The sequence below is a fragment of the Sinocyclocheilus anshuiensis genome, unplaced genomic scaffold, assembly GCF_001515605.1.
Source record: "Sinocyclocheilus anshuiensis isolate Anshui unplaced genomic scaffold, SAMN03320099.WGS_v1.1 scaffold1231, whole genome shotgun sequence".
Classification (NCBI taxonomy): Eukaryota; Metazoa; Chordata; class Actinopteri; order Cypriniformes; family Cyprinidae; genus Sinocyclocheilus; species Sinocyclocheilus anshuiensis.
Window position 1 is genome coordinate 1,042,168 of NW_015536698.1, and position 13,072 is coordinate 1,055,239.

The window sequence follows — 13,072 nt, forward strand, 5'->3', positions numbered from 1 at the left end:
CGGTTTGCGTTTCCACTGCAGTTCAGTACCGCTTTAGAGTGGGCGGGATTATTCACATGTCGTTATAGTTGCGCCGCCTCTATTGCCGCGACTCCTGAAAAACTTTTTCATTCCGGCGTCGCCCCATCAAGCTCTCGCTGGATCCGCTCTTCTGCTATCAACGAGAGGAATGTCTGTTCTTCCGCAACAGACAACAACACTTTTTGGTTGTTAAAAAAAAGGTGCGCTCATTCAAAACAGTTGCGTTCGATGCTTCGCTGGCTGTGCTGATTTAAATCTAGCGGTTCTTTTGTGTTTGTGTCGCAAGTTCAGTGACGCAGGTAGTGACGATTCTCTCCGGCCAATCCGTGATCAGCAGAGTTTACACGTCACGTTTTGGTAATGGTACGGTTCACTTGGAACCTCAACCGAGGTGGTACTAAAAAAAGTACCAGGTACTGTACCCAGTGGAAAACCCCCCAAAAGTAGTATGTACCGTGCCGTACCATGCAGTGGAATAGCGCCATATAAGGACTTGAAATATGACGTACTGCCCTAATGAAAGCCAGATTTTTAACACTTTTTTTTTTTAATATATACAATACCAGTCTTTTTATAGACCATTAAACTTGGCAAATAGAACAATGCACACAGCCATATTATCAGCCCATTTCGTGTCATGGCTTCTCTGCCACCACAGAGGATGTTAAAGTGCACATTAGGCCTTGATATTAGAGGTACTACCCTAAGGAAAGCCAAATTTCAAGCAAATAGATCTCTATTAATTCATGTTCATCCATGCTTTCGTTTTCTTCACAGTAAGATGGCAGTGACGCACAAAGGAAATCTTTTTTTTTTTAATATATACAATACCAGTCTTTTTATAGACCATTAAACTTGGCAAATAGAACAATGCACACAGCCATATTATCAGCCCATTTCGTGTCATGGCTTCTCTGCCACCACAGAGGATGTTAAAGTGCACATTAGGCCTTGATATTAGAGGTACTACCCTAAGGAAAGCCAAATTTCAAGCAAATAGATCTCTATTAATTCATGTTCATCCATGCTTTCGTTTTCTTCACAGTAAGATGGCAGTGACGCACAAAGGAAATGGGTTATAGTTTATAGAGGTTTGGAAATTTGAGTTTTGAAATGGAAAATGTGTAGGAACCCTGTGTTGTTGTTGTTTTCAGGATAATGAATGTTTTTTTTTGTTTTTACGGTCACTTTTGATTACTTTAATGCATCCTTAAATATTATTAATATTATTAGTATTAAGTATGAATTTCTTCTTCTTCTTCAAAAAAAAAAAAATCCTGACCCCAAACTATTTGGTAGTAAACGCAAGTTTTTAAAAAAAATTGTTTTAATGATAAATACACCGTTTTATATGAATCTCCACATCCTTGAAGACAGGGTAGGGACCTTTGGTTTGTGGTTTTTGGATTAATTTAGATAAATTTCCTCAGTGGCTTCAGTAAAACTAACTCATGAACTGACTGATCAGAGGTTCTGTGTGGCTTGTTGGTCGTATCTGCGTTGTTTGTGTCTATTTGTGCGTTTGCTTTCGCTGACTGCTGTGTAAGAAGCTGCCGTGAGGGTTGGCCTGCCGTGATTACTTTGGCATGTTCTCATGTTGCCATCCCTCTCGTAGGGCAGTCAGATGCTGAGGCCGGCGGCTCAGGTACAGGTACAGGCCCAGGTGAGTGCTTACCGTCGCCCCCTGCTTGAGTGGAGGTCCAGGATATAATGATCTAATGACCTTTGATTTGACAATCAGCCAACAAAAAAAGCATTTAGAAATGCTTTCTGTGACCTAATTTAAAGAATTGGTGTATTGAAAATTTCACAGCCTGGAGCAGCGAATGTACAGAATGCACTGTTGGCCTCTCACTGCTGATGTAATGACTGAGCAGTAATGGGCTGTGTGTTGCAGCAGCGATTGCATAGTTCCAACTGTCATCGAGTATTAATGTCTCTCTTCTCTCACAAAGATAAAATTGCACTGGAAGGAGTGGTGGTGCAGAGAGCTGAATGCAGACCGGCCGTCAGTGAAAACTACATGAGGCTAAAGAAGTATGTTCAGATATGCACACACTAGCTCTGTTCCAAAAATTGTGTAATGCCTACACAGAAAGCATTATAAATTCTCATAGAAACTCATAAAGGATTAATTTATGGACCAAAAGCTCTATATGTGCAGCAACTCTGTGTGCCACACAAATATCCTGAACTCGCAACACCAGCAAGTGAGCACTAACCTAACTCTAAACCTTAAATGAAAACTTTTTAGCATTTTTAAAAAGAGAAAGAAAATAGTTTTTTTTTAGGTCTATACAGGTCCACACACAATCTATTTCAAGACCTGTGATGTCTGATACATAAACTTCATTATGCTTATGGCCAGAACTCATAAAGGATGTTGTGTTATTTTGCAGACTGCAGATCGAGGAGTTATCTAAACCCATGAGGTTCTCTCAACAACTTGACAAAGCAGTTACCACCAACTACAAACCGGTGGCTAATCACGCCTATAATGTAGGTCAAGCTTTTGCATCGTCCAACAGATGTCTGAAGTATCTGATATGCAGTTGATTGTTGATGCACACTCTGTTTGTTCCTTTTTTCTTTTTTTTTTCCTCAGCTGTACTATGAAAAGAAGAAGAAAGAAGAAGGGAAGAGGGCACGAGCAGATAAGCAGCAGGTGCTGGACATGTTGTTCTCTGCTTTTGAGAAGCATCAGTATTATAACATTAAGGATCTGGTGGACATCACAAAACAGCCTGTGGTGAGTTACATTACAGTAACACTACGTAACACACATAGACTACTGTTCAGAAGTTTGGGGTTGGTCATTGCATTTTATTTATTATTTTTTAATGTTTGAAAGAAGACTGTGTGAAAGAAGAAATATTATAACTAATTAATTAACTGTTTTCTGTTTGAATCTATTGTAAAATGTACAATTTATTAAAAAAGTGATTCCTATGATGGCAAAGCCATTACTCCAGTCTTCAGTGTCGCATGATCCTTCAGAAATCATTCTAATATGCTGATTAATATTTCTTAATATTATCAATGATGAAAACAGTTGTGCTGCTTAATATTTTTTGCATAAATTGTGAGAACCATGATACATTTTTTTTTCAGGATTTATTAATAAAAAGTTAAATAAAAAAAATTATTGGAAATAGAAATATACTGTAACAATGTAAAAGTATTTACTGTCATTTTTTATCAATTTAATACATGCTTGATGAACCATAGTGTTCACTACAAGTCTTCCTTTCTTATTCTCTAGATTTATTTGAAGGAGATTCTTCGAGACATTGGCATATACAATGTCAAAGGCACCCACAAGAACACCTGGGAACTCAAACCAGAGTACCGACACTACCAGAACGAAGAAAAGAGCGACTGATCCTTTTCAAAGCTTGTTACCATTGGACTGAGTGGCTATGAAAACCGGAAAAGCCAACTTCCCCAATAAGTTCAAAATGTTGTTTCTGAATAATTTCTTCAAGGATGATTTAGTTGTTTTTAGAGGTGCATCAGAAAACTGTGGCGTTTTATAATGCTAAGCAGTTTTTTATGCTTGTTATATTGAGTGATTCCCATGAAAAAAAAAAACCTAGTAAGAGTTGTTCAAATCTTCCGTCATCTGAAAATGAAAAGAACTTATTTTCTCATCTTAATGTTGTGTATAAAGGGTGATGTTGGATTTTTTCTTATTTAAAGAAACATTGATAGAATAATGGTAGACAGTTGTTTTATTCAGATTTAGTTTTCTGATTGAAACACTTATTTTAGATGGTATTTTGTGTTCTTAAATGCTCTTGAAATAAAGTTTTTTTTTGTACAAAAAATTTATAATTCAATGTATGTATAAATGTATAAACTCAAAGCAGCTCATTATCAAAAATGGGGTCATTGTTTAGCACCAGAACCAATGATATTGTGCACCAAAAAATCTATCTCTTAGAAAATTCTGTAGGTAGCTGGTTCGGTTACAAATGATACCAACAAACTGGATAAGCATTAAAAGTGTATATGTGTGGGACGTCTGCAGGACATTAAAGATCAGCCTGAATAATTGCAAGGCTCAATAGGGGTGAAGCTTAACACTACACAGCATCGTTATGCATTTGGCATTCTCTATACTGATGCTAAAGACACTTTCATGTGCTTATCAGGGACTTAAAAGACAATTCACAACACCACTTCCACATGCAAATGTCAGACACAACCATCTTCATCCAAAAACCAGGGGCATTTGTGCTTTTAATACACATCTGAATAAGCCACAACTGTTTGCTCTCACAAATGCACTTTTATTATAATCTGTAACTTTTTTAATCTGTAATCTTGTAAAGTTTGGAATTACTTTATTCCTGGCAAGTCAGAGCTATCTGAATATCAAGCCTAAATCCCCCCCCAATCAAAAACCCATCACAGTATACATATAAACATGTCTAACTCGGAGTCTACAACTACAGTATAACGTATCGTCATTCTTAAATCGCTTTTTCCTGGTTCAAAATACTACATGCAGCTATTCACGGTGTTGGTGTTGCTTTTGAGGACCTGAAGTGGTACAAGTCATTTTTAAATCGCTTTTTCCTGGTTCAAAATACTACATGCAGCTATTCACGGTGTTGGTGTTGCTTTTGAGGACCTGAAGTGGTACAATCACATAGACTCCATTGTTAAAAAGGTCCAGCAGAGGTTGTACTTCCTTCGCCAGCTGAGGAAGTTCAACCTGTCACAGGAGCTGCTGAAACAGTTCTACTCTGCCATCATTGAATCCATCCTCTGCACTTCTATAACTGTCTGGTTCAGCTCAGCTACCAAATCTGACCTCAGAAGACTACAGAGGGTAGTCCGGACTGCTGAGCGAATCATTGGTACAACCCTCCCTTCTCTCCAAGAACTGTACTTATCCAGAGTGAGCAAAAGGGCTGGCAGAATCACTCTGGACCCCTCACATCCAGCACACTCCCTCTTTGAACTGTTGCCATCTGGTCGACGCTACAGAGCTCTGAGCACCAGAACGGCCAGACACAGGAACAGTTTCTTCCCTCAGGCAATCCATCTCATGAACACTTGACAATAACTGTGGAACGCACAACACTATTTATACACTCATACACTTATTTATCTAACACACATACTCAGTCTACATTTCAATTTGCACATAATATACCTGTACATACAACTGTCTATTGTTATATACCTGTACATACAATTGTCGATTTGTATATTTTTTATTCCTTATTTACTTGTTCTATTTTTTATTTATTTTCTGTTTTTTTTGTCATTCTGTTACACTGTGGAAGCTTCTGTCATGAAAACAAATTCCTCGTATGTGTAAACATACCTGGCAATAAAGCTCATTCTGATTCTGATTCTGACTCTGCCCATGCTATAGAACCAGGTGGAAAAATTGGGGTAAAACATTTTTGAAGTACCTATACTTCTAATTTATTTTCTTTTTATCTTTTATTTTTTTTTATTAAACTCTTATTTTTAGTTTTTGTATTTAAAGTTTTTTTTTAACGGCACATCTTAATTTCGAATTTTTTTTTTTTTTTTGGATAATTCTTTGTAGACATTTCAGTGAATTTGATTAAAAACATCTTAAGTTGGGAGTAAATGTAAATATTTGGGAACCTCTGATGTAATGCATTCCAAATTACTTTGAAAAGAGGCTTATCTCCTTTACCCTTGATTAGAATTGTTTCCTTTATCAATTGTTCCCTTTATCACGTTTCAAGTTGATGACACAAGGCAAGTTAAACAGTTGACAAGCAAAAACTTCACTTAGCCAGCAGCTTGACTTTATTCAACAATGGTGTCAAGAAATCATTGTGATGATCGTGTGATTCAATATGGAACGGGGAAAATTACAACTGTACATATGCTGAAACAAGAAGCTGACATGCACAGCAAATGAGAAGCCAGCAGTCAACTTCACCTCGATGACGAATAAAAGAAAACCCCAAAATGACTCAGTTTCTTTTACCACAACCTTTTAACATCGTGGTTTGGCTTGCTAAAAGTCCTGTTTTTAATTTCATGAAAGGAGAGTTCACGTCTTCTCGCCGTAGACGGGCATAAGCCAATCAAGAAATGAAAACAGTGGCCTCGTGAAGTTAAAAGAGCCTCTGGTCCTGATAGAAAGGATGAGGAGGAATGATTGGTTTAATCCACGGGCCAGATCCACCAAGCAGAGGCCAGAGTTGGAGGGGTAACTTGTAGACACTTGGGAAGTTTACTATGGTGAGAAAGAGAAACAACAATCAGTTTTGTCTCAAGCTAATATCATCAAACACTTTTGCACACCATTATAAAAAAGCTTGAAGATAACATTTATCGTGTCACCAGATTTTGTTAGATGCTTTCAAAAGCAATTGAAATGGTCCTTTTCTCCTCAATTTAGTCCTTTCCAGCCACCTTCCGGATGGCTAGACATTATGAGGAATATTACTGTTGCATCCTTGTGCAAACCCAGAGGCCACAAATTATAGCAACAGGCCTATCAGTGGATGCTTCACGAGAATGATTCCCTAAACACTATTTGTAAGCAATAATTTGAGCAGAGCATTCTAATCGTTAACATACAAGACAACTCTATGCAAACATAACACTTAAAAAAAAAGACAACTTGATAAACTTACACATTTCTCAATCTCTAAACCATCCTTAAAAAAAAGCATGTATGGGGTGACGCCATCCTCACGGAAGTCAAGGAGACCAACAACGCCATCTGGGTTCATGGATTCGCCAATGAAAAACTGTAGGAGGTGGAGAGAAACCAGTTAGCGGCACACCATCTTTGAGTCAACTACAGACTGATGCAAAATGTCTTTAGTTTCAATAGAAATATCAATTTAGCATTACATTTGATTGGTTAACTAAATCAACTAAAAGTCGTTTTTAATTTCACTAACATAACAGTTTAGAAGTTTAGGGCAGTAACTTTTAAAATAAATGTATGGCATTGACTGTAACCGACCAATCACTTAGGGTAAAAACTTAAGCACTAACATACGGAGCGGCAACTGTACAACCAATGCTAATATCTATAGAAAATTGGTGTTGAAAGACACAAATTCAGGTCTCAAATCAGCTTGCTGTATCCCATCCAGGATACGTACTCAGAACATTGGTTTGTTTTCATAGGTCGTAACCTACAAAGGTGTCCTAAGTTGGTCATCATTGTACGTCTATAAGAGAGCTTTCACTTTAACTTCAAAAGTTTGGAGTCAGTAAGAAAGAAATGAACACTTTCCAGTGTTTCCCACAGACTTACACTCAATTTGTGGCAGCATATATATGCAAATTCATTCTCTGCCAGCAGGAGGTGCTTGCAGAGCAGGAGAAAGGTTTCCCCGGCAACAGCTGTACACATGGAATTTTTGTCTTTTTTATTCATATACACAAAGCAGCGCTCCACTCACAAACGCTGCTTTATCAGGCATTACATGCAAGATGAAATGAAAATGACATCAAACTTTCTGAAGACAGTCGGTTTCCTTCAGAAATAGTGATATAAAAACACCCGCACCGGGTTTCGATTTTGAAACGTGCAGTGCTCATGTTTATTCAACGAAGTCAAAGCCATTTGGAAAATCTATGTGGCAGTCAGTTTTGATATTGTGATGGCCGCCACAAATAAATCAATGTATGGGAAACACTGCTTTCACTCAGAAAGGATGCATTAAATGCTGCTCTTTTGAACTTTATATTCTTCAAAGGATCCTGAAAAAATGATCAGTTTACACAAATATGAAACAGCAGTTTAACGCCAATATTAAGAAATGTTTCTTGAGCAGCAAATCAGCATATTAGAACGATTTCAGTAGGATCATGCGAAACTAAAGACTGAAATAGCTGCTGAAAAACAGCTTTGCATCACAGGAATAAATTACATTTTAAACTATATTCAAACAGAAAAGCTTTAAATTGCAATATTTCACTATATCAGCGTATTTTTGATTGAGGAGACTTTTCGAAAGCAAGAATCTTACCAATCTCAAACTTTTGAGCATATACAAAAACGGCACAATGACAGTATCAGCCGTTACTGAATCCCACCTGATAATTTTTGATGTTGCCTAGAATTTTCTTGACCTCAGCTGGTGCGTTAGCCATGAAGGGGTTTACCCTGTCAGGTGAAACTTCCTGTAGCTTGGCTTTCACTCTGTTATAAAAACAAAAAATAGCAATTATTAGCAAAATAATAAGGTTTAATTTAGTGTTGCAAACTACCAAGTACAGCTGCTTTAAGTAAAAGTTTTGTAGTCCCCAATTCAATCTTACATGCCACTCATAGGGCAGGCAGAAAGCGTGAGGACATTTAATTTAGCATCTCAACATTTTAAAACCCAGGTGGCCACAATGCAAGACTCTGAGCTGTCAATGATGCATAAACTCAAGTCACAACACTAGGAAAATTAACGTTCACCATGATATTTACAGTACAACATGCACTTCTCAATGGTGATTTCATGACTTACGCCTTCATGTAGTCCTTGATGTAGGCTGTGTAAGACTTCTTGTCATAGGAGGTCTCCTGAAGTTTGTGGTTGAGGACAATATCTACACCGCTGACAGTGGAAGAATCACAGCCTTCATCCTGAACTTCTGCTGACGCATTGCCACCAATCAGCGCATCATCTATGTCTCCCTCCGACCTGCTGATCATCTGCAAATCAGAGGTAATGACTGGAGCTGATATCACACCAATCACTCAAGGTAAAAACTTCAGTACTAACAAAGATTGGTAATTGTACAATTAATGTAAATATCTGCAGAACTGATTTAAAAAATATTTAGACTAATTTTAGCCCATCCAGGATACGTACTCGGAACATGGTTTGTTTTCATAGGTCGTAACCTACAAAGGTGTCCTAAGTTGGTCATCATTGTACGTCCATAAGAGGGCTTTCACTTATAAAATCAATTTTTCAAAAGCCATTTGGTTTAAAATAACCCACATACCTTTCCCTCAACTTCAATCATCATTCCATTCTCAGACTCTTTGATTTTGTAGATGTCAGAGAACATCTCATCCCCTGTGGAGAAAAAAAAAAAAAAAAAAAGATAAAAATGAGACAAGACAACATTCAGAATACCTGTCATTTATATTAACCATCATGATGTGTTCCGGTTATTTTGGCTCTGAGAGACTGATACAAAATGTCTCTAGTTTCAGTAGAAATACCCATTTAGCTTTACATTTGATTGGTTAAGACCCCCAATTATACATTACCGTTTAGAAGTTTGGGGCAGTCATTTTTAAAGGGATACTCCACCCCAAAATGAAAATTTAGTCATTGAATCACTTACCCCCATGTCGTTCCAAACCCATAGAAGCTTCGTTCGTCTTCGGAACACAATTTAAGATATTTTGGATGAAAACCGGGAGGCTTGTGACTGTCCCATAGGCTGCCAAGTAAATTACACTGTCAAGGTCCAGAAAAGTATGAAAAGCATCGTCAGAATAGTCCATCTGCCATCAGTGGTTCAACCGTAACGTTATGAAGCAACGAGAATATTTTTGTACGCGAAGAAAACAAAAGTAACGACTTTCAGCAATTTGTCTCCTCTATGTCTGTCCGCATCACCACTTTGGAGAATATGAGCTGAACGCAGACAGTTTACGCTCGTCCGAGTCAGCCGTGCGACAAGGATGCGCTGTTTTCTTTCAAATCACAGTGTAAATACACGTAGAAAACGTATCCTTGTGGCGCGGCTGACACAGAAGAGCATAAGATGTCTGCGTTCAGCTCATATTCTCCAAAGTGGAGCTACGGTGATGCGGACATAGAGGAGACGAATTGCTGAATAAAGTCGTTATTTTTGTTTTCTTCGCATACAAAAAGTACTCTTGTCGCTTCATAACATTACGGTTGAACCACTGATGGCAGATGGACTATTCTGACGATGCTTTTCATACTTTTCTGGACCTTGACAGTGTCATTTTCTTGGCAGCCTATGGGACAGTCACAAGCCTCCAGCGCAGGGTTAATTAACATACAATTAACATTGCACTGAACGGCACCAACAACCTCTCGTTTACTCTAAATACTCATTCACCTCTTTACCCTTTCTTCCTCCCTTTTCACATGGACGCTTTAAAATGAATTTCTCGCATTTTCACTTCTAATCCGTCAGCAGCAGTGTTCACTGGAATGTTCTCAAAGCAAAATGAATAAAAGTGTTCTCTCAAAACGACGGAAAGCTTTGAAATATCCGTCAATGTTCGAGATAATGGTTAACGTCCCACGTTTATAACTCCCGCAAAATGCATGTTATATATAATATGTAACTTTATGACTAAAGTGAAGAGTTAAGTGAAGTGGCCAGACTAGTAACACGCCGTTTAGCGCTTATTTCATCATCTCAAAGATTTCTGAAATTGAAAAAAAATAAATAAATAGTTGTCTTCATCGTCCGTTACTGTCATTAAAATAAAAACAATAACAACCAACATTTTTTTTTCAACACGAGCCATATTTTGGAAGAGTATGGGTGTTAAAATGACTTAACAGCACAACTTCTACCGAGCCCCAAACTGGCGAACCGGCGTTTTAAGCTGCTAACACTCCCATTTACCGTCAGATTTGCTTAAATATAAAGCGAACACTTTCATATCCTGAAATAGTTTTGGCGTAAAAAAAATCGCAATCGCAAGACTGACAGTTATTTAGGAGCTCAGCAACGAAACGCGAGCCTACACGGTTTTGTAGCTTGGTTAGCCACTAAGCTAACTGCATTCAAGAAAGTTAGGCCGCAGCGAGTCGTGAGAGACCACCGGCTCTTTTTTAACAATTTAACATCCGACACCAAAAATATTGGTAAAAACGTAACATTCTGGACTGTAACGGCGTGTTAGACGCTATTCTTACCGGTGATGATGTCCTTATAGATGATCATTTTGTTGGATTGTGTTTGGGGGTGTCAGGAGGAGAACAGCGCTGGCCGTGACCCGATCGTGGACTCAGCTGAAAAGGCTGGCGCGTGGATTGAGCATCTTATATATGCAGTGAAAAACACGGGCGCCCTCTAATGGTGTAACACGAAATCATTCCACACGTCTTGAGAGTTTTATATGCTAAAATAACTTTTAGCATATTAGCATATTTTGTAATATTTGTTTGGGATCATACTGCTTTTAGATTGTATGTTTTTTTCTTCTTTTTTTTCAGTGTAGTTTTGGCCTATTGTTGATGATAGTGTGTAAGATGTTCCATGTCACCAAATTATTGTCTAGGCCTTCATTTTGTGCAACAATGAACAAACCGATGACATTTAAATAAAAATGTTGTATTTGTATGGCATAAAAATATACAAATACAAAATATGCTAATATTTTTATTCATATGGCAGAATATGACTATGACTTCTCAGTTCTCTCTATGTCTGGAAATCAAATTAGTCACATAGTACAGCCATTTTTGTGTCTTTTGTTGGTGTTGGATGAGTGGAGCTATGACAAGCTATGAGTCAGGTATAGGCTACTAGGTATATAACAGGTAACCTTGACTAAAAAAATTACCTAAAAAATGTAATAAGTTGTATCCAAATACATGATGTTTTCTTTCCCTATTCTAAATATTTCAAACAGGTTTTTTATGGGAATGATAATTAATAATGTATTTGGTAATCAATTTCTAAATTTTAATGCCATCATCCTCTAGGAAGTGACAGCACAAAGCAGAAACGCATCTATGTGAAGCTAGTAAGTTCTTTATATGTTGATCTCATACCATTTTGATGTTGTTGTTTTTATTTTTTGTTTTACTCTTTTCCTATTTATTGTCTATCTGTTCAACAAAGTGTTATAGGCAGATGGGGGAAGATGCCCCTCAGTGTCCATATACTGATAAATTGTAATTTACATAAGTTTAGCATGTAGAGGATCACTATGCATCACCCAACATGTTGCTATGGGAATCAAATTAAAACAATTAACAATGTTGTAAAGGCATACAACTCAAAATTATGAAAGGAGGGGTCATGGGGGTCATCGGGCGTCATCGGGCAGCCGTGGCCTAATGGTTAGAGAGTCGGACTTGTTACCCTATACTTGTTCTCACCTCCCGGCTATCTGCTATGGTTTCATCTTTGCTTCCTTCCCCTGAACAGTTATCATCTCTTGATGTCGACAATTTTCATTTTGGGGTGGAGTATCCCTTTAAAATAAACGTATGGCATTGACTAGCTGACCAATCACTCAGGGTAAAAACTTCAGCACTAACATATTGAGCGGCAACTGTACAACCGATGCTAATATCTACAGAACACGATTAGAAAATATGGTGTTGAAAGACAAATTTAGGTCTCAAATCAGCTTGCTGTAGCCCATCCAGTATATGTACTCAGAACATGGTTTGTTTTCATAGGTCGTAACCTACAAAGGTGTCCTAAATTGGTCATCATTGTACATCCATAAGAGAGCCTTACTGCTCAAAAGTTTGGTGTCAGATTATTTTTTTAAGATTAGTTTGGTTAATGTTATCACATCAGACTAAAAATTACTTTGTTGAGGCAGGGTACAACTACTTACACACACCCAAAAATTATTTATTTATTTATATATATATACTGTCTGCCCCTTGTCTTCCAGGCTGCTCGTACCACCTCTTGTACCCCTTGGCTATCTGATGTTCTCCGTGAGCATCGTTCTAAGCTCAGAGCTGCAGAAAGGGTATGGCGCAAATCACAAAATCCTACTGATCTTAATGTATATCGATCACTCCTCTCTTCATTCTCTGCTAATGTCTCTACTGCTAAAAGGACATACTATCACAACAAAATTAACAATTCGCCTTACTCTCGCATGCTCTAAGGTATCTTGGAGAGGTGAGGTGTCCAAGTCGCAACATCTATATGCTGGGGTGCCTCAGGGCTCTGTTCTTGAACCACTTCTCTTATCTGTCTACATGGCATCACTAGGTTCTGTCATTCAGAAACATGGCTTTTCATATCACTGCTATGCTGATGAAACTCAACTCTACCTCTCATTCCATCCTGATGATCCGACGATAGCTGCTCGCATCTCAGCTTGTCTAACAGACATTTC

The 13,072-nt window shown here is 37.9% G+C and overlaps 2 protein-coding genes across 3 annotated transcripts in view; one reads left to right on the forward strand and one right to left on the reverse strand.

The window, feature by feature from the left end:
• LOC107654862 (general transcription factor IIF subunit 2-like) overlaps positions 1 to 3,604 on the forward strand; it is a 14,030-nt gene extending 10,426 nt beyond the window's left edge. The window contains exons 5-9 of one of the 2 annotated variants that reach the window (XM_016442153.1): positions 1,637 to 1,684; positions 1,977 to 2,058; positions 2,421 to 2,520; positions 2,627 to 2,770; positions 3,284 to 3,604. In XM_016442153.1, the coding sequence (XP_016297639.1) occupies positions 1,637 to 1,684; positions 1,977 to 2,058; positions 2,421 to 2,520; positions 2,627 to 2,770; positions 3,284 to 3,403 (494 nt within the window). In that variant the 3' untranslated portion in view covers positions 3,404 to 3,604. The remainder of the gene's footprint in view (positions 1 to 1,636; positions 1,685 to 1,976; positions 2,059 to 2,420; positions 2,521 to 2,626; positions 2,771 to 3,283) is intronic. The other variant, XM_016442162.1, reaches the window with a different exon arrangement.
• A 2,193-nt stretch (positions 3,605 to 5,797) lies between these two features.
• Positions 5,798 to 11,008, reverse strand: LOC107654875 (translationally-controlled tumor protein homolog). The gene is made up of 6 exons (XM_016442175.1): positions 10,896 to 11,008; positions 8,986 to 9,059; positions 8,502 to 8,689; positions 8,080 to 8,185; positions 6,660 to 6,776; positions 5,798 to 6,256 (listed from the first exon to the last, which is right to left on the reverse strand). The coding sequence occupies exons 1-6, from the start codon at positions 10,921 to 10,923 to the stop codon at positions 6,254 to 6,256; spliced, it is 516 nt and encodes a 171-aa protein (XP_016297661.1). The 5' UTR covers positions 10,924 to 11,008; the 3' UTR covers positions 5,798 to 6,253.
• Between the last annotated feature and the right edge of the window lie 2,064 nt (positions 11,009 to 13,072).

Excerpts from the sequence above, each read along its gene's own strand:
- LOC107654875 (XM_016442175.1), bottom strand. The coding sequence starts at position 10,923 with ATGATCATCTATAAGGACATCATCACCG. Across the intron at positions 8,186-8,501 it reads ATCAAGGACTACATGAAGGC|AGTGAAAGCCAAGCTACAGG; the intron begins GTAAGTCATGAA and ends TTTTTATAACAG. Across the intron at positions 6,777-8,079 it reads GCAACATCAAAAATTATCAG|TTTTTCATTGGCGAATCCAT; the intron begins GTGGGATTCAGT and ends CACCTCCTACAG.